Here is a 21,012-nt window from a genome sequence, read left to right on the forward strand (position 1 = left end):
TTTCATGTCACCCCCCCCCCACCCCCACAGACTACCTTAGTAGCTTGAAAAGACCCTTCCTGCTGTTAGCCTGTCTGTGACTGACCTTCGCTCTCTGTGTAGTGAGATTACAGCACAGGCATCAACCGCTGCTCTTATGCACATGAAACGGAGGTGCTGGATGACCGGTGGTGCAGACTTACAGCACACACATGACATGCCAAAACTGTATATGTATAACCAATCAGAAAAAAGCTCCTCACATATTGCCTGATGAAATTAAGTGTGTGATGAAGTAAACTACATTTAAATGTGTATGACCTGAAATGTGAGATGCGAACGATAAAATGATTTGATAAATGCACTTTACCTTTCCTTTGCGTATGCAGGAGTTTATCGTTTCAAGGAGATCAGGCTTATTCTTCTCACTTTTAGGCACTTCTATTATTTCCTTCCCTATTAGCTCGCCTTGTTGGTAGCCCATAATGGACTCGTAGGCAGGATTCACATACTGTCAAGGAGAGGCAACAAGAGACTGTTGTCTGCTGTTTAAAAGATGGACCATGAGTTAAGACCACTACCTCTACTGATACAAGATACAAAAGTCTTGAGCAACCCCAATTTCTTTATATTTTGCCAGGAAAAAGTGAAACAGGTGGAGCAATTTATTGAAACCTGTGCAAACATACATGGAAACACAGTATATAAAGGGAAAAACAGAGTTTATACAGTTCTAATGAGGCTGAAAGTCAATATTTGGTATGACCACCTTTTATCCTTCAACACAATCTGAACTCTTAGGCAAACTTTCTTGACATTTCTTTTAAATAGTCTTCAGAAATAGTTCCTACAGGCTTCTTGAAGGACATTCAAAGCTCTTCTTTGAACGTTGGCTCCCTTTGGATCCAATGTTGAGATCTGGGCTCTGGGGAGACCAATCCATGACTGATAGCGCTCCATTCTGTTGTTCTATCCAGGTATGCTTTTACTACACTGGTAGTGTGTTTGGCATCATTGTCATTATTCACTGTGACAGACCATGGCAGATGATATGGTACGGTGGAACAAAATCCAGCAAGTCTAACAAGAATCCCAACACCACCGACTGAAATGGCTGTAGTCACAGACTGTTGTACCTCCTGACATCCTCCACCCATACTGACGTTGAATCAAAGATGTCACATTTTGACTGATCACTCTATAAACACTGATTTTCAGTCCAGTTCTTGGTTAATGTTTTTCCTCCTATTTCCCTCCTTTAAGAATGGCCTTTTATAATCATAATTATAATATGTTTATTTATGACTTATTAATACCCCCTTGAAAAATAGATTTCATCTTTGCCTTTTCTAAAGGACATGGCCTTTAGATACTGTCCATCTGCTGTAGCCTTTTCTTTTAGGCCTGCTTCTTTCTTTCTCCTCTACTTATTGAGTTTCCTCAATTTTTCTAAGGAAACACTGCACACCATGCCAAGGTAAGCCAAATCTTTGGTTTATAGATCTTTGGGAATCACCCTGTTAGTGCAAAAATAATGTGTCTGTCAAATGATGTAATCTTTAGCATTTTTCATAGATTAATTTAAAGAAACTGGAACAAATTATCTATTTTTTGCAAAGTTCCTATAGACATAATTTCATTTTTTTAGATGTTGAGTTGTCCAGTATGTGTATCCACAACTTTCAAAAACCCTGGAGAGTTACTGCTCAAGAGCACTTGAAAAATACAAGAAAGTCTGGATTCTTGGAATTAAAATATAAACAAATGAGGGGTAGCTCGAGACCTTCGCACATACTACACATACTACTGTATATGTAAATATGAGAACACAGGCTATAGTATTATGGGTCATTCAGATGACAGGAATGAAAACAGGATCTTAAACAGGAGAGATTGTGAAAGGAAGAAACAGGAGGGGAAGTTCAGGGAAAGAGAGAGAGTGACAAAAATTGAGCTAGAAGCAAAAGTTTATCAAAAGCCCACCTGAATAACTTGATCTTCAGAAGTGATCTCTATGGCCTCTTGGCTTTGTTCTAGAGCTGTGAAAATAGCATTGCCAGCCCTTGTGTAGAGACACAACAGCAGCAGAATTATTGTTAAGAAATGCAAAAGTAGCTTAACATTTACCAACTTTCAAGAAAAATGTAGCAGGAGTTAAAACTGGGATTGAAAGTCAGCGTGTTCTTTCCAATGCCTTGCTCTCAGTGCACGGGCATTTAAATAAGGGCGCTGTGTATTTAACTACAACACAGGACATCACACCGATACGGCGTGACTCACCTCAATTTGAACTGTGCCCGCACCTCTCCATGCTCCAACTGTAGCAGCTCATTGTAGCAGGCCATCATATTGGCATTTTCCACATATCTCTGAGAGTCAGAGCAACACAGGTAAAAAGGCAAAAAAATAAATCCCACTTGCAATTCATGCACAGTCCAAATCTGGACTCCGGCCTTATATACCGATAGATTAAAACGTATCAGTACATCAATACGCACGCATTCGGTAGAAGACACACATTTAAAGGCAGAGTCACTCACCCTATTAAAGCCAGCATTGATCAGTGGCATCACAGAGGCTTCCTCTCTGTCTGGCCTTAAAAGGAGAGCATGTGTAAGCACCGAAACATCGACAAGACAAACAGTTGTTTAAAGAACATCAGAGGGTTACACAGACCTGCTCCAAGCCAAGCATTTTCAATCATTTCAAACAGTGACGAAAAGGAAGAAAGAGATTACATACCTTTTCACAACGGCGACTATCACAGTGTTTTCTGAGGAGTTTACTGCTCTAATTGACCTGAATGTAAACAGAGGGAGCCTTTTAGCTGGCAAGCAGGCTGGTGGAAAAGCCCATGGCATCAAATCAATGTATTTTTCAGTTTTTCACGCTCCGATTCTCGCAGGCAGGCAGAGCCCACTGGTGGAGCTCTATGAGCGGGCAGAGGCCTCTGAAAGAATGCAGTGTACAGGGCCACTCATCCGCCTGTGGTTTTCCCCAGCCAGTGGTCATAAAGGCCCTTTAGTTCCCGTGTACACCGAACATATGGATCGGCCAAAATGAATAGGGTTAACATACACGCTGGGCAGGGCAAATGAATGTTTCTCAATGTGTTTTTGGTTTGAGCAGAGGCTAAAGATAGAGAGTGGTATAGGCAGTCACCGCTCATTTCTCAGTGACATGACTCCACTAGGTAGCATGCAGTGGTAGCCGGGGAACCCAAAGTGAGCTGGCCATTTACCCCCACACAGAGTCATAATCACCAGTGCTGTACCAAATGCACTGTAACACATGAAAAGTAGTTCCATAATTGTTCAGTCACAGCCCTTAGAGGACAGCCACTAACAAATTCACTTCAGCTGTGCTGGTTAAAACAAAAATCACAGCGTGATTAAGTAAATTTATATGCACAACTTTATCTCGCTCTAAGGTCCTACAATCTAGAGTGCATAAAAACAATTTACAAAGCATGTCTAAACAGTCTGCAAAAAAGTAATGGAAAAAGTTGATAAAAAAAAGAGGTGTAAATGATGTGAAGCTAGTGGAAACTGGGTATAAATAGCTAAAATAGCAGTAAGTCAGTGGCTCAGAAAGTAATGGCCCGAACAAATGGTCACAGTTTACGAGGTAGTGATATTTGAATGCAAACTCAACTCCTGACTGGTCAATCACTGATAGCTCAGCTTAAAAGTATCAATGTTCATATCACCAATAATGCTAAATGACATCCAGCTTTAAAAAAAAATGGCAAGAGGAATAGATACTTGACATTCTGCAAAGAGCTGTGCGGGTATACTGGACAAAACAAAGCTGCAGATCACTACATCGCATCACTCAAAGAAACGGCACAGATGATGGAGAGCTTGCTTACCGGCATAGTGCTTCAGCGTCAAAGTGTCTGGAATGTCTGTGGTCAATGATGACGAGGTCATGATGCTTCTCCAAGAAGCATTCAAGAGCCGACTCCGGCGTTCGCGCCATGCTGCACCTGAAGTTGGCCTTCTCGCATGCCCAGCAGAAGCCATTACTCTGACTATCCTCTTTGGCAAAAACTAAAAGTACCTGCAAAAGACACACGGCTAAGCACATATCGTAATATAAAAGACATCTATTAGTACCACAGTTAATATTCCAGTGGAATAATAAATGAGGAGGGGTAAAAACGAACACATTAAAAGAGTCTCCTAAGTAAGAAATGATGTATGCAAACAGATTTTACACTTGGTTTGCTAGCATGGACAACAAAGACAAAAGCACGCAAGTTGCAACCTTCGGTGGGTAAATGATAAGTCTACATTAAAGTGCCGGACACTTATTAAACATCTCTGCTGTGTAAAATTCATCGTGGTTTACATTTACGAAACATTAAGGACCGAGAAGTGGCTGTCAGTCCCGGTTCTAAAAGTAAGGACGCCATGATGGATTCAAATATTATTGGTGTTCTTTGGTTTTGTTTTGTTTTTTTTGTTTGTTTTTTACTAGTAATTGATATTATCCAAATAGTAAGGGAGTAATTAGGACAATACCATTATATAAAGTCTATGGACTAAATCTACTGTGGCACTCAAACATCTGACCTAAAGAATTGTGATAATGATTCTGTTGATTCATATAATCAGTCTTTTTTTTTTTAACAAAGTGAGTCTATGAAATTATGCTCTACTGGTTGGATGTGTGACAACTACAGAGTAGCTGCATTATTAAAAGGAATCTGAAAATATTTATTGCACAACCCTGGAGAACTCCCGTGCAAATCGTTCTGAAGTTGTGATTCCATTAAGGAAATTAGATTAATCACAAATGATGTACCCATGCCCTATATCATCAGTTCTGTAGCAAAAAAAAAAATGGCTACAGGGATTTGGGATCCGAACTGTCAAAACATCACTGTCGCATTTGTGGTCATTTGCATGTGTCATTCTAATCAGCCTGCAGTGTGACCTCAGGTCTCCAGTGGGTAGGCCCTGATTGATCAGCTTGTACTCAGATGCATGAGATTTTCTTGTCTGCTGCCATGAGCTATAGCACAATTAATCCTGGTGGCCTTCACTGGCTGTGGGCCCCTCCACCAGTCTGCCAAGGCTGCTGCTGCTGCTATCGTCAAACCTGAGAATAGGCTCTCTCTCTCTCTCTGCCACCGTACTTTCAAATAACCCCATTACATGCGCAAATACTGGACCAGAGCTTTAGGCCTGCCTCCAAGAGCAGTGCCGCACTAAGAGTAGATTCATGAGTCACCCTCTCAAACAGACGTCATCTCCAACTGTTGGCAGGGAGCAGTGTGAATGTAAAGAAAAGAAAGCTTGTTCTGCAGTTTTAAGTTTGCATCACACCTGTAAGGTTGAGTTAGGATACAAAGACCTGATTTTGCTGAGAAAAGTAGAAGCTCTGTCCTCCACACAATGAGGGGATAGAGGATTGGCTGTTTGGACAGTTGTCTTTCTGATTCATGCTGACAATTGGCATGGCATTATTTAAGTAGCAAAACATAGCCTCAGGCTCGAAGCACCGAGTCCTTATGTCTGAGAGAGGTGTTGCCAATCCAAGCCATATTTCTCATGTGAGCATTTTTCCTACAAGCGGCATTAAGTGTCTGGGTCATAAATACATCACCTCTGAATCCTAGAGCTATGTTCGGTACGCACAGGGAATTAGATCAGAATTCCACATTGGGATGTTGGTAGAAAAAGTCAACATTCCTGCAGAGCTGGAGGAACGGGGCAATATAGGCCACGATAAGGTCTGCTTAGGGGATTCTTGCTGGGCCTAGACAGATATGCCTTGCTTATAATAACAAAACCAGTTACAGCTGATAGGGAAAAATAAAATCTATAATCTTAAATTCTGAAAATCAGGATACCCTGCTCATGCTCCAAAGAGTCAGATGTACCAGAAAGAGAAAGTAGCAGACAGACAATGACATCCAGAGGGGAAAAAATAGTTTGAAGGGGGTAGTGAGCGGTTTGGCAGAGTCTGATCACTCAGTCTAGAAAACATCATTGTTGAAAACAGAGGGCCCGGCCAGATCCTGTGGACCGCGAGAAAAGAGGAGGAGCAGAGAGGAGGAGGGAATGACAGGATCAGCTGTGAGTGACAAAAACAGGAAGGGGATATCTCTCTACCTCGCTTTCCTACTGTGGTCACTGTGGAGCGCATCAGACAATGAAGCAGTCTGTGCACTTATATATGTCATTACAATGCACAACTTCTAATATATCCAGCACCTTCAAACTTCACTGTTATGAGAATTTGTTGCAATTTTATTTTTGTAAAAATGCACCATGTTACATGCTATGCCCCAGCTGTGCAACTAGTCTATTTTCATTCATGCGGTATGTCTGAGGCTTCGACATGAGTCCTTTGTCATGTCCATTTTGGCCTTTTTAAAGAGGGTGTGACAAGCACAGGGTGACTCTGACTAAGAAGCCCGGGGACAATGCAGGTTCACTGTGATCTTGTAGCCACACCCTAAAGCATACATAGCTTAACCTTGTATTCTTTTGTATGCAGAGCCATGATTTACTAGCAGCTGAGAATATCATTTCATTATTTCATCAATACATTTTTTGAGCGCTTTCTTATAGAGATTTCCTGCATGGCGTCATTGCAACCAACAGTTACAGGGGAAAAATGATGTATTCCCCAACTTTGGCAAGTGGTTTACTTAAATGTTGCTAGGTAAACTTAGTTGCACCTTAGGTGCAGCACCAAAAACCTCAATCTTATTGCTTTGGCTGTTAGCAGATTTCTGTGATCACCTGTAGTTTGCATAAAAGATGCAGACTTATTTGCAAACACTTGCTAACCACTAGCAGAGCAGTAGCAAAAAATAGAAACCTGAAATGGGAAATATTTGCCTTCACATTAAAAATAGTGCCTCAGCACTGCAGCAAACATGTTTCAAAGGTTTGTGTCACACTTTTCAGTTTCACTACTGCCTGAAGAGTAGTTGGCAAGTGTTTGCAGACAAATCAGTGTCTTCCATGCAAACTATTGCAACATGCTAGCAACCAAAGCAATCATAGGTGGTTCTTCGCCAACTGGCAAACATAAATTATTCCCTAGCTTTCCGCCATCAGGGGGTCACGATCAGTCTCTAGGCCCATGTGGCTGGAGATCCTACACTGTCATACGTCCAAGATGGCGGACAGATATACATCATGCGACTGTAAAACCTTCTATACAACTGTACAATTACTTTTTGGGACCAGATGAGTTGCCCCCTGCTAGCTACTAGCAAAAATGCAGTTTTAAGGCATTTCTGCAGCTATTTCACTTTATCCTCTTTTCATAATCCGTGTATGTTCTACTGGGTAGAACGACAGTAAATTCTTATTTCTGCTTAAAAAAAAAATCTAATAAAAACAATAAAATAAATGTCAAAGCCCCTGAAGAAACAAAAACAAACAAAAAGACCACACCACACTGCGTAAATGGCTGAAAGCTTGACGTTTCTGAGGTTTTATACAACAGCAGCGACACATGGCGAAGGAACGCACATGAACTGTATAATGACCCACTGAACATCTGAGAATGTCTGCAGCGATGAAACCGGTCCATGGACCCTCTGTGCAGCTGTTCCATAATGTGCATTGTTCATTATGGTATGCTCTTCGTCACAAATGTTTGGCCTTGTTGCCTTGACAACCCAGGGGTGTACTGCACACAATACGCCCATTAACAGTTTTAATCCCCATCTCTCCTCTTTTCGAATCTTTGCATGGGACATGCTGTGGGGTCTTTAAGAATTTCCACCAAACTCCAAGCAAAAGTTTTTAAATACTAAAATGCAAAAAACAACTCCACCAAATATTCACAGTCACACCAAGTTTTGCTTTACAACTTAGCTAAAAGCTTCTTAATGAATGGACATGAATATTTCCCTGGAGCACTCGTGTTGTTCGCGGAAGGCCTTCAAACACTCAAGCACAGGAGCGTCAGTCATGTTAGTTATTGTTTTACGATACCTGAAGTGGGTCTTTAAATAACTTCATTGGTCCGAATTGCACCTCTGTTAATGTGGTCTGAAAGATAACAAAAAGAATACAGGCATTAGAAGAATATCAGAAAAAAAAGCATTTCACTTGTTCAGTTTAAAATGGTTCCATAGATCCCAGTAATTTCCCAGAAATAAGAAAGTTAAGCAAAATGTCGCACCTTTATCTTTTCTTCTGACCTTAATATTGCAGGAAAGCACTGACATAAGTAACTATATTCATTGCTACAAGTTGACCATGCATATTTAACCAAGATAAAAAAAAAATGCTGTAATGCCAAAGGAATGTATCACATATTATATATAAATATTATTTTTTATTGATTCACAGACAAATAAATACACTGCAAGTGATCCTAAATGGTGATTTCACTTATATTTTGGCTCATGAATAAAAAATAAAAATCATTCGCTGATACTTTTTCATATGAAAAACAACAGATCAGGAGCTTAGCCTGTTTAAAAAACAAAACAACAGTAACTCATTTTTCTGAACCACATTCTCATCAGTTTAAAATTTTTATAAGGAAATCTAACAAAATTTCTAAAAGGTATTAAAGTATGAGCTGTTAAATATAACAGATATGGCAACATGTTGAAATGTACTTATCTGACATCTCATTAAAGACAGCAGTGAAATATAAACAAGTAGTTTCTCAAGTAATATTTTCAGTTGACACTACATTTTACTTCTGTTCAACTAGAAATATCACACTACCTCTAACATTCTTTAACATTCACACTATATCTTTTAACCAATTTTGATTTTTCTTAATTAATAATCAAGATACCTTTTAAAAGAAAAAAAAAGTCCTTTATTCTATAACCCAGGCCTGTCTATTGTTTCACACACATTCATTTCCTTTTTGCACTCCAAAATTTTAAATTGCATAACCTTGTCTTGTGTTTCTACATAATTGGTATTACATACCTGCATACTTCTCTCATCACCAACTCAATTAAAACAAATGTTTGAAATTTAGTCATCCAATTTCTCCTAAACAGGAGACTTGAAAGAACTTTTTTTTAAGGGCAAATATCACACTGACAGGTTTTTCACTCATTACACTTTCCTTACATGAGCTTTCTCATTTCTGTCTGCAAATAATTTAGCTTCCTTCCTGCTAAATGGAACCCAGCTCAGGGGTTAGTAACCATAGCAACCAAGCCCCTTGCGGACCACCATCCCTCTAGAATTCCTCTTCTCCGTAAACAATCTACACATGTGAGGAGGAATACAGAGAGGAATTTCAGAGTGTGCTGGGCTGCAGTAAATCACTTCTTGCTAAATTGTAAGCCTTCTGAAAGCTCCATGAAACAACAAAGAGGGGGGGGGGGGGGGGGGGAGCTGATTAGCCCTGGGTTGTAGCCAAACTGACGTCATCATGACACTAGGCTGTTTGTTGTAGCTGACCACAAACAAGAAGTATGGGACCAGAAAGGCTACAAGCTCTGTGATGCTCTGTGATCATCTGATCTTTCACATGAACTAGGATCTGGCAGCAAAATAGCCTGATGTGGTATGCGCACACATAAAGAAGTGTCCAGCTACATTTTTGCACAGTCATATAGAAACATCATGAACCCATGCTCTTCTAGAAGGATTTAGCTCAACAACATCTAGTTTATTTTGTTGCTAGATTTCTTTGCCCTCATGCCAGAGCAAATAACATCTTCTGCTTCAATCATTTCATTTTGCCATGAGAATGAAACAAAACTCTCTCTCTTGTTTTGATTGCAGCTGGGTAAATGACACCGAGATGCATGTAAAGTACACAGTACAGCGCAAAAATTACCCCTCATTTCTTTACATTTTGTTTTCAAGAAGCCAGATTTTCTTGTAATTTTTTTAAAGTGGTCTCGAGCAATAGTTCTCCAGACTTTCTGAAGGTCTTTCAAAGTTTTTCTTTGGACACTGGCAGCTTTTTCACTTATTTCCAGTCCAGTCTTTGTACCTGACCATTTTCAGGGGAATGTTTTTTTGTTTTTGAAGCAGTTTAGCACTGGTCTATGAATTATTCAATCATTAAAAAGGCATCTAACTCAAGCAATAAAGCAGTGCTGGGTCTACACATAACAGGCAACCTAGGTTAGAAATAATATACATAATTTGTTCCCATTCCTTTAGTTGAATCTGTCAAAAATCTGACAGCCATAAAATACAATTTTTCAACAACAAGTGAGCGATTAGCTGAAAACATGGTGTGTAGTATAGCCGTAAAAGAGGAAACTGGGAAACTGGACAAGTCTCATCAGAAATGGTCTCAGTGGAGGGATGGCTGTCAAGAAGTCATTCTCAAGGAAGGGAAACATGGAGTCTGAAAAGTCCCAGGTATGCCAAATTACACAAGAACTGAACTGAAAATAAGTGCCAACAGTTCTTATGGAGTGATGAATCCACATTAGAAATTTTTGGTTCAAATTGACATCAGCATGTATAGAGAAGGTCAGGAGAGAGGAATAACAGTACATGAGTGTACACTGTAAATATAGTTTGAGGCCACATTTCAGTCAGTGGTGTTGGAGATTTTGTCAAAACTGATTGAATTATGAATGAAGAACATTCAGATTTTGATCCAACACCCAATAGTATATGGAAAGCTTTTGATTGGAAACATTTGAACTTTTCAGCATGACACTGATCCCTAAAACACTGCCAATACAGTAAAAGTATACCTGGATAGAAAAACACAATTTAACACTGTCAGTCATGGATTGGCCTCCCCAGGGCGCGGACCTCAACATTATTGAAGCAGTGTGGGATCATCTTGACAGACAAGAGAACAAAAGGCAGCCAACATCCAAAGAAGAGCTTTGAATGTCCTTCAGAGAGCGTGGAGAACTATTCCTGACAACTACTTAAGGAAATGACAAGAAAGCTCCCTAAGAGAGTTCAGGCTGACTTTCAATCTCATTAGAACTGTACAAACTAAATTTCTGCCTCATTTGCTATATTTCAATAAATCATACAGTACTATATACAACTCATTTAGTGTGTAGCATTTGGCTATAAAGTATCCAGCTAGCTGAGGCGTAGCACAAGCAGTAATACACCAGAGTCTCACCATCCCGGGAGACTTGTCTTCAACTGACAATGATACAACAAATACAACTGCAGCTGAGATTGTGTAACTCACAGAGCCAGCCCTTGTCTCACACACACACACACACACACACACACACACACACACACACACACACACACACACACACACACACACAGCTGAACCAGTCTGCCAGCCTCTTCAGGCAACATACTTCTCCTGTACAGTACACAAACGCACACACTGCAATGAATCATTCAGACAAGCATTTGCATCCCGCAAACATCATGTTGGCCCTCAACCAGGAGCAAACAAAACAGGGGAAGTGAGTGAGCATATAGGCCAGGCAGCCTGGCAGTACAGACACAGTGTGCGCGCCCAGGTAAGCAATGTCCCACCCTATATGCTGCTGCGTTATACCAGTCACACTGGGAAATCTGTGTTTGTGTCAGAGTCTGTGCCTGCATGTGTGTGCGCGCACGCATGCATGTGTACACGGGGCCTTCATGATGATATTATCATGTCATCTCTCTACAAATCTTAATACAAATTCCTGCTGACTGATTCAGAGACACAGTTATTAGACAAAAAAAACAAAACCTAAGTGAATGGTTCAAGTGTTTCTTTCACATAAATATTGTTTATTAATATAAAAAAGTTCTCATTATAATCAAATGTTAGAGAATATTTTTTTTAATTACCAATAAGTAATTATTTTGCAGTAATCTGAGAAAATTCTATTTAGGATTTACACTGGGTAAGCATTAAATAAGGGATGTTATATTAAAGAATAGGTAATGTTTTTTTGTCCATAAATACAAAAACAAAGTGAACTATCCTTGAAAGCTGTCACGATTTGTGCTTTATTGAAGTATAAACCACAACTAAATAAACACATAAATAAGCCATTATTTTAGTTTTAAGCACCATGATCAAATCTTATCCCTCAATATTTTCAGTATGTATGGCAATCTGTAAAGTTATTGGAGTAATTTTTCAGCCAGGCACGCAGTGGTACCAAACACTGAGTCAGCAGCACACAGTGACTAAAGCAGCTCAGTACAGACGCTGAATTAATGTAGATCAGTAACATCATGGCCAAAATCTGATACACTCAGCCCAGGTCACATTATGTCGATATACGAGCATGAGCAAAATCAAATTACAACACACCAGTTGGCACATGGTGAACTTGGAGTCTTCAGGTCCTCTAACCCACTTTGACAAGTTCCTAAAAAAAAAAATTTCACTAAAATTCACAGAACTGCGTCTGTTTTTTCATTCACTGAGAGGCCATTTTGCAGGCTGGCCACTTCAAAGAAAGTTATATCGTGTGATATCACACCTTTTTGTTCGTTTGGGCCAATATGACCAAACATGACAGCTACTAGGCATCTGCAGTCATCTAGAGAAGTATTTAAGACAGTCTGCAGTACCCCTGATTTTTTCTTTGTTTTAATCTATGGGTAAACCTACATTGCAAGAAAAATATACAATGAATAAAACACATTTTCAAAAACCACCCCACCACTGTGACCATTTATACCCAAATCCTTTCAAACTGACTTCAGATCAGTGTATACGCAAGCACCTACTGTGAGTTGTTTTTAATAGGCCGTTCAGCTGTCAACCATAGACAGCTACTCAGCTACCATGATTTCACCCACTGGCACCCGAAATCCTGTTTTGAAGCTTTGATGTCATAGGTATATAAAAGTAGGGTCTGAAAAATTATGCCATAGCATAAAGAGAAACGCATAAGTGCCTTAAACCTATATTTTATCTGAAGACCACCAGATGGCTGTAGCTGTGGTTGTTAAAAGAAATCTATGGAAAACTGGCTTTCTGTCTCAACTTGTGCCAAACATTTCCTGATGAGTTTATGGGCTCAGGTTCTTGGTAAAAGGTAAAATAAATAAAATCATACTTATTTTGACAATCTTGGTCGCACTAAAAATGAGGATCATCCATGCTATAAATTGTTAGCCAATGAGCAAACAGTTTTCACAGTCACACATGCCCCCCCCCCTTGCCACTTTTTTTGAGATGAGCATTTTTGGCCTTATCATCCTGGGGTTTTGAAACCTGATGTATTCACTGAGGATTCACGCACGCGTTAGCTAATAACCTATTACGCCAATTCATTAGCCATTGAGAATATGCTAGATAACTCTCCTTTCTTGGATTGAACAAAATAAATGACTGAGGCCATATACTCATGACAAATGTGTTTATGAAGATGAAATCCAAGGGCTATTTTCCCATAGACTTTAAAACATTTTTAGTGTAGCGCTGAGCACCAAAGGGTGCATCTTTTAATTTGAAGACAAATATTCTTAGTTTCCAATTTGCGTAAAGGTTTGTCTTTTTAAGTTTTATTTCAGCTCGGCTATTAGCCAGTAAGCAAGCAACTTAGCATCTTCTATGCAAACTACGGGAGACTACAGCAATCTGCTAGTGACTAAAGCAATTACAAGGTATTTTGCAGTACAGGATTCTCTCTGTGACCAATTTCACCTAGCATCAGCCAGCAACCACTCACTAACTAGTCTCTAGGCTTGTATGACTAAGTCAACCTATCCAAAATGAAATACAAAAACTGGAAAACCTGAACACCCTCAGTCTTAGGAATGCTGAAAACTAGGAAGCCTTTGGTGTAGCTAGTGATGTTGTTAGCTAAATCTAAATACGTGGCTAACCTATATTTTTTTTCTAAGTCAACTCACAATTTGCCCATAGTCAAAACCAGTTTATTTTATATTATTTACTGATTCTTTTAATGTGAAAACCTACACATTTCCTGATTTAATAGCATTTAATGGACTACAAAGTGAAACCACAGGAAGCTGTTATTTTACCATAGCTAAAAAAAAGAACCTGTAGGTGGTCATGATGGGTATAAAACAGAATATCCATCACATGATTAGATAAACCATCTGTCTCATAACATGTAACACATGGCTAACCCTATTGGCCAGTAGTTCCTAATAGCTCACCAACTTATCTCACCGAGTGCCTACCAGAGCATAGCATGAAGCCTGGCATGGACCCTCTCATGATTGTGATCTTGAAATATTACAAGAATCTAGCTATTTCACAAGGCAAGTCCCGTTGCCACTTTCTTTTGATACACCTAATGTATTTACGTAGTGGAGCTGCTTCTGACCCTATATCCTGCTTCCAGTGTATCCGGCCCTATAGATCTCCTCCTCTCCTCCAGACCACCAGCTCTTCTGTCTCAGACACACACACACACACACATACACACTCACAGAGTAGACCATACACACTGGGAGAGTGGCTTTCCACTAAAGTGAAAAACAGGAAATTGGATGACATTGTTCGGTGCGCCGACGTCAGCAGTGAGAGATACTGTAGAAAGAGTAAACAGCTTCCTCCACCCCAGAGCTGGGACCAGGATGCAGGGAATCTTGGGATGCCTGCCCTGCTCGTACTTCTTAGAAAAACGGCTACTCCATATTCTCCAGATCCCTCGCTTTGACAAGCCCTCTCCAGCTAACCTGCAGCTAACACTCTCTCTTCGTTTCACCGCTCCCTCAAACCACTTCATCAGTTCAGGAGTTTATTCCTTTTAAAAACTTCTCTACATGTGGTTAAGTAGAATATGATATGCCTAGCTGATGGCACAGTAACATAGGATGAGATCAGATTTCTTCCTTAGAAGTGTTGGGCCTCACAACTAGTGGTGGGGTGTCATGCGTGTGTTTGTGTATGTGTACGTGCATGTTCCTGTCTAAAAGTGTGAATTAAATGGAGATAAATCAATGTACTTGATTAGGACTGATTAAGGGCAGCAGTCCCAATCCACAGGTGTGGATGCACACTATGTACCAGACAGACACACAGTCGGACACACCAACCCTGACACACACTCAGCTAAGTGATGGGCTAAATGGCACCGCCTGACACATCAACCTCACCACATGCTGAGCCACTCAGATAGTATTGCTAGCTGCCCATGCTGGGTGTGTTACCTCAAAGAGAATAATTCACTTTCATGTGTGGCCACTGCCTATAGATCTGCCCCGAAACCAAGAGTAACAGAGGAGTTTCAAACTTGTGACCATATCCAGCTGAGATGAATCGACTACCAAGCCGATATTTAAAACCTTTAACAAATTCAGCTGAACTAAATCGAAAATTCTTTAAGTAAAGTACCAATGCACAAAATATGTAATAACAACCAGCCTGATCTTAAGGAAAAGGACGTAAAACACATTAGTTTATCTCATTCCAGCAGCATATCTTTTATTAAGAATGGTGGTCGACCAATCTAAGGTAACTAGGGTCTCTTAAATAAATAATGAGTGATTTATCACCACATCCTGTCTCCTACTGCACACTTTGTTACGCTGTCAAAATAAAAGTGGTACAATTCGTATGATTTTTCAGTAATGAATAGATACAGTTTCATCACTATTTCACAAGCTGTCATATAATTTTTATGAGAAATTCACCTAATGCCTTCAGTGTGTGGCTCAGTGTAATTGGTGTCCATGAACACAAATTCACTTATTTTGTGACTATTTCGAAGACTTTCATGAGACTGACATGTTAGGCAAATTAATAGCTTTACTTATTCGTGTACTTTAACAGTATCCATTCATATAGTTCCCACTGATATGACATCTGAGGCCTATCAGTCACACAGGTCTAAATACCGGTCAGCAACCCCAAACGTGTAATCTCCAGCTGTTTGATGAGTGCTTGATAGCTGAAATCAGTTGCAAAAAGGGTACTGGACCAAAAACCTCCTTATGATTGTTTATGAGCGTACAAAATTAGAGAAATGCTTTCAAAGTAAAAGTTCTGCTGCAACCAAAACATTGTAAAGTAAAAACCTTTACTTTGAAGACAAACAGTTTCACTACAGCTCGGGGAGTACTGCGTGAGTGTTCGTAGCCAAATTGGCGCCTTGTGAACAAACTACAAGCGACAGATCAGAAAAGTGTCAGATGACTCATCAATTCTTTTCTCACAACAACAAGCCTGAATACACAACCACAGCCATAAACAATAAACTTCCACAACAAGCTGCACCTATACTATTTCAGAAAACTGGGAAACACACCGTGGTGGAGAAAAAAAAAATGAAAATTATGATATATAATCTTCAAAATTCATCAAAAGCCTTCAGTACTGGTATGATATTGTAACTTCCACTCTTTCTTTAATTTTTCTGAAAACATAGCGTCTTCATCCACAGTGCTATGAAAAAAAAAAAAAAAAAATTCTCCCGTCCCAATTTTTTGGTGTTTTGCACATTTGTCACACTTAAAAATTTCAGAGCAAACAAATTTTAATATTAGACAAATATAACCCAAGTAAATGCAAAACACATTTTTAAGTGATGTTTTCAAATTTATCCAAACCTACCTGGCCCTGTGTGAAAAAGTAACTACCCCCAAAACCTGATAACTGGTGGTTCTGCCCTCGGCAGAAAGAACTGCAGTCAAGCGTTTGCGATAACTGGCAGTGAGTCTTTCACATCACGTTGGAGGAATTTTGCCCCACTCTTCTTTGCAGAACTTGTTTTTATTGAGACATTCAGAGGTGGGTTTGCTGGTATGCTTTTGAAGTTCTTTAGATGTTGTTTTGAGTCGATGAGCTCTTAGAAGTTAATCAGTTAATTCATGATTCATGGGCACGATTACTTTTCACGTAAGCCCAGGGGAATTTGGTTAGCCCCCCCCTTATAATAAATGAAATCAAAATTTATAAAAGCATTTTATATTTATATTTACTCAGGTTATCATTGTCTAAAAAAATTGTTGTATGATCTGAAACAGTTGAGTGTGACATATTTCATAGAAATTAAGAAGGAGGCAAATACTTTTTGTACATGCAGAGGTTAACAGATAAAAACTGTCCACAGTGTGAATTCTTTTGTTGCCTTATTTATGGCACGTGGATCCATCCCTTTGCACTCTAGGATAAAATCGTGTGTTGAAAGCAGTTTGGAAATCAGTCTAGCTTAATCCGACATTACATCTCAAATAAAAGACAAATGAATTTTTCAATTCATCCATCTGGTCCTTCATTGCCTTATTATGCTCAAAAAGTAATAAAATAACTACTGAATAAGATAAAAAAGGACAAATAATAAAATCACAAATGAAATTAATGTGCTAATGTAATTACAGTCCATCCTTTCTGAAAAATAACTACGTCGATGTGTATTCTGGCTCTGTCCACATGTTTTATCCACAGTGACCAACCCCACAGTCAGCCAGGCAGAAGACTTTAGTTGAGTCGCTGGCATGAGTGAGGGAAACTAGGCCACTGTGGATCGGTTTGTCCCAGAACATCCATGCTTTCTCTCTGTCTCTTTCTCAGTCTGGCAGAACACACACAGAGGAAAGACCAATCGCCTGAAACAAAAACTATGTCCAGCAAAGTACACACACACACACTACATGAAATGAACAATCACATTCAACTAATTTTTTTTCCCATTCTTTAGATATATGATGGTGTGACTCACATGCAATGTTGAGATTAACAATGCAAGCATCTTGCATTTACTATGCAAATTGTTCAGTTATGTGTTCATGACAGGGCAGAATAAGCTGCCACAGTGAATGAATATAAATTTTACATTAACTGATTTATTTTTTATCTCTCTTTTTTTATTCTTCTCTAGCCCAGCTACGAAACTGATGATAGTTCTCACTATTCCTACCTTTGAATGGAAACCAATTTAAGGTCATCCTCCAACTAATAATTAGTATTCATTAATTGGCTCTTGGTGAAATTTAAGAATAAATCTGTTTGCAGGAAAATAAAGAAAAACAGAAAAAAAAAGGGTTCACATTTACATCACAGTGAGATGTAATGCGAGTTAAACCATGCTATTTGGACAAATGGGTAACTATTAAACATCTTTCCATTAAAAAAAAAAATTCATTACTTTAATCTGTTTATGATAACCTATTAATGTAGTTCTTTCAACTGCAAACTGTTTAAATATCTTAATTACACCATCTTATTTTCCTAAAATAATCAAAATCTCATATTAAGTGATAAGAGATGGTCTCCAACTATCCAAAATAGTGAAGATATCTTTGTGAAATTATGTGCAACTCACAAAGAGCTTTACAAAAAAGTTCCTAAGGACCCCATAAATCTTAAAAACTAGATATCACTTAAGGCTCTGGAAATGAGGTCACTGTTTGAATACCACTGTGTGAGTACCAGATTATAAAAAATGAGAAAAAGAGAAATTCCAGAAGCTTGTGGTTAAGCTAACAACAGAATTGTACCCTTAGAGTAGTAGTAAATTAAAAACACGACATGATGTTAAAAACACTGGTGGACCAAGTAAATTACATTGATATTCTCATTAAAATGCAAAGTTCTGCTGGGAAATCTTGGATCCTTGGGTTGATATGGATGTTACTTTGACATGAACCTAAATGTTACTGCAGGCCAAGCGCACCCTCCATCTCAGTGGCCTTCCCAGTGGCTGCTCAGTGATCTGCACCACATTAAACCAGAGCTTCAGTGACGTAGCAGCTTATTTGCCTCACAATCTATCACAATTCACAGACTGCAAAACCACAATTTTGCAGAATTTGGGTGATGACCCATTAGATGATCAATACAACAGGGAGATTAGCTGTTCTTGTGAATTGTGGGCAGGTATGACTTCACTGTCTTTTTTGGCCAGATGAGCTAAAGACAACTTAGCAACTACTTGTAGACTACAACTTTTACCCAGCCTCCAAACTCTCAAGATCTTTAAGCACTCAAGGGATAGGCCTGATCCACAGAACGCAAATGAAGCTGCCGGTGTCTTGGGTCAGGACCCCAGAGAAACCCTCAAATGATTCTCTCTCAGAGAACACTGCCTTTCCTCACCAACGGTTATTGAATCGTGATTGCTACAGGTCACCAAATATCGACAGTAGAGTTGGAGGTCTCGAGACCACTTTTTCGTGGTCTTGGTCTTGTCTTGGTCTCGGATCCCTCGGTCTTGTCTTGGTCTCGCTGTCTCGGTCTTGCTGTCTCAGATCGACATAGTGGTCGGGAGATTTGGAGCCAACGGTATGACACACAAAGTAACGTTCCATAATGTGTCATGCGCAAAAGCATCAGCTGAGTGATCATCAGAGTGCTGTGTAGTGAATCAGAAGAGTCGACTCCCATTGAGCGAGAGCCGGCTCCTCACGTAATTTCCTTTCGCTGCTCAGCTCTCACATAGTGTCTCAGCTATGCTCCAATCCCTCCATATTGTGGCCAATCACATGCGAGGATATAGGATAATATCATTATGTGAAAAACAGAGAGGGTAAGAGACGCGACAGTCAAGTGGAGCGTGCGTCTGTCCTCAGTAAGTGAGTGAGACAGTAGACAGCGGTGAGGAGGGCTGTGCGAGTGCATTGCAAAAACACATAAATATGCCTGACACCCGCAAACGAAGCAGCATCTGGCTGCAGTTTAAAGACTTTTTTGTCTCGGTCTCGTCTCGACTTTGGTCTTGGTTTTGGTCTGGTCTTGTTCTCGATACCCTCTGGTCTTGGTATTGTCTTGGTTTAGGCTACAAGGCTACAAGTCTAATCGACAGTAATCCACAGCTCTGGTCACCACATCACTGCAAATCTATTACAGTATTTCTCAATGGAGGATGTCACCAGAGTCGGCAATTATGATAACAGCGTATAGTGCAAGTATAACAGGAAGCATATGAGCCAAGGTTGCAACTCTTCTGGATATTAAGGGTGCAGCTTAAGCCTACAAGTGGTCTAATCTATCCTTACATGCTAAATAACCACAAGCAAAGGAAAAACAACTGCTGCCTTCCATTTGAAGCAGAAGCTTTGATTTCCAACTTAGAAAGGTCACACTGTGTCACAAGGGTGTCACAGTGCCCATAAAACTGTAAAACCTGGAACCTGTGCTTTTGTGCATGTGTGACTCATTAAATAAGCCATACACAGAAATGACCATTGCATTGGACTGCTAGTGACGGATGAATGGCTCTACCTAGCTAGGAGTAAAATAGATCTTGTATTTCTTGCTATTCTGTTTTTACTACTGGAACTGCGTCAGCTTGAGAATGACGTGGCTTCCATCTCTGAATCCGACTCATGATTTAAATGTAATGGAGCATACATGTGGAAGATGGCACCCTGACTCATTGATGAGAAGGGAGATGAATTGACTGATTAGCGATTTCCAAAAAAGCAATATTAAAAACAATGCTATTATGCTTTTCAGACCAAGGGAGGAATGTTTCTAATTCAGCGACACACCTGAAAGACCGGCATCCAGACCTGTTCAAAGAGGTGAAGGAGTTTCAGTTTGACATCACAGTATTATCCTTCCTAAATGTTACCATTTTGTTTGAGACAGCTGACACTGCTGTTGTGAAATCAACTATTTTTTTGTAAGTTCAGATGCTAGCAGCTGTTAATGTTATACAAATGCTTAAACTTACATCATGTAGCTAATGTTATATCTCAAAGGAGCATCAATAGGTTACCCAGCAAGCATCCTCACAATTTAGTCTGCGTCCTGTCAACAAAATATAATGTTAACATTTCAAATAAACGGTCTGCGACCATTCTAGTAATTTTTTCATTTACTTAAAATGACTTTCCCATAAATGTTATTATTTTTTAGATTTACATGTTTGAAATGACCCCCCCCCCCAGTTTAAAATGATCTAATCCTGTCCATCGTAATACTATTTAATAATAAAGGAGTAAAATAATAATGGAATATATAATAAAGTATTTTATGTTTAAGCACGTGAGATAAATCCCTTAGTTTTGGGAGGGACAGTCATGTAGTTCTAATGATATTGATACAAACTACTACATTTCTGGTGTTATGACAGTCCTCGTACACACCTCCTACATATTAGGGCCACTCTCCCCATATTTTATGTCAATCATTTGCCATCTAGCATCATATCTGTCAGAGCATCACTTCTGTTATGCAGCAATCACAATACAAAACAGATTTTTT

General features: G+C 39.5%; 1 protein-coding gene across 1 annotated transcript in view; it reads right to left on the reverse strand.

Annotated features, from left to right (window-relative positions):
- The window catches only part of pde8a (phosphodiesterase 8A), a 49,753-nt gene that overhangs the window by 15,029 nt on the left and 13,712 nt on the right, over window positions 1-21,012 (reverse strand). The window contains exons 2-8 of the mRNA XM_084928191.1: window positions 7,947-8,003; window positions 3,851-4,041; window positions 2,722-2,778; window positions 2,520-2,574; window positions 2,260-2,348; window positions 1,963-2,041; window positions 350-490 (exon numbers count right to left, since the gene is read on the reverse strand). Of these exons, the coding sequence (XP_084784317.1) occupies window positions 350-490; window positions 1,963-2,041; window positions 2,260-2,348; window positions 2,520-2,574; window positions 2,722-2,778; window positions 3,851-4,041; window positions 7,947-8,003 (669 nt within the window). The remainder of the gene's footprint in view (window positions 1-349; window positions 491-1,962; window positions 2,042-2,259; window positions 2,349-2,519; window positions 2,575-2,721; window positions 2,779-3,850; window positions 4,042-7,946; window positions 8,004-21,012) is intronic.

The sequence above is a fragment of the Perissodus microlepis genome, chromosome 1, assembly GCF_051167445.1.
Source record: "Perissodus microlepis isolate ML-2025 ecotype Zambia chromosome 1, ASM5116744v1, whole genome shotgun sequence".
NCBI classification, from domain to species: Eukaryota; Metazoa; Chordata; class Actinopteri; order Cichliformes; family Cichlidae; genus Perissodus; species Perissodus microlepis.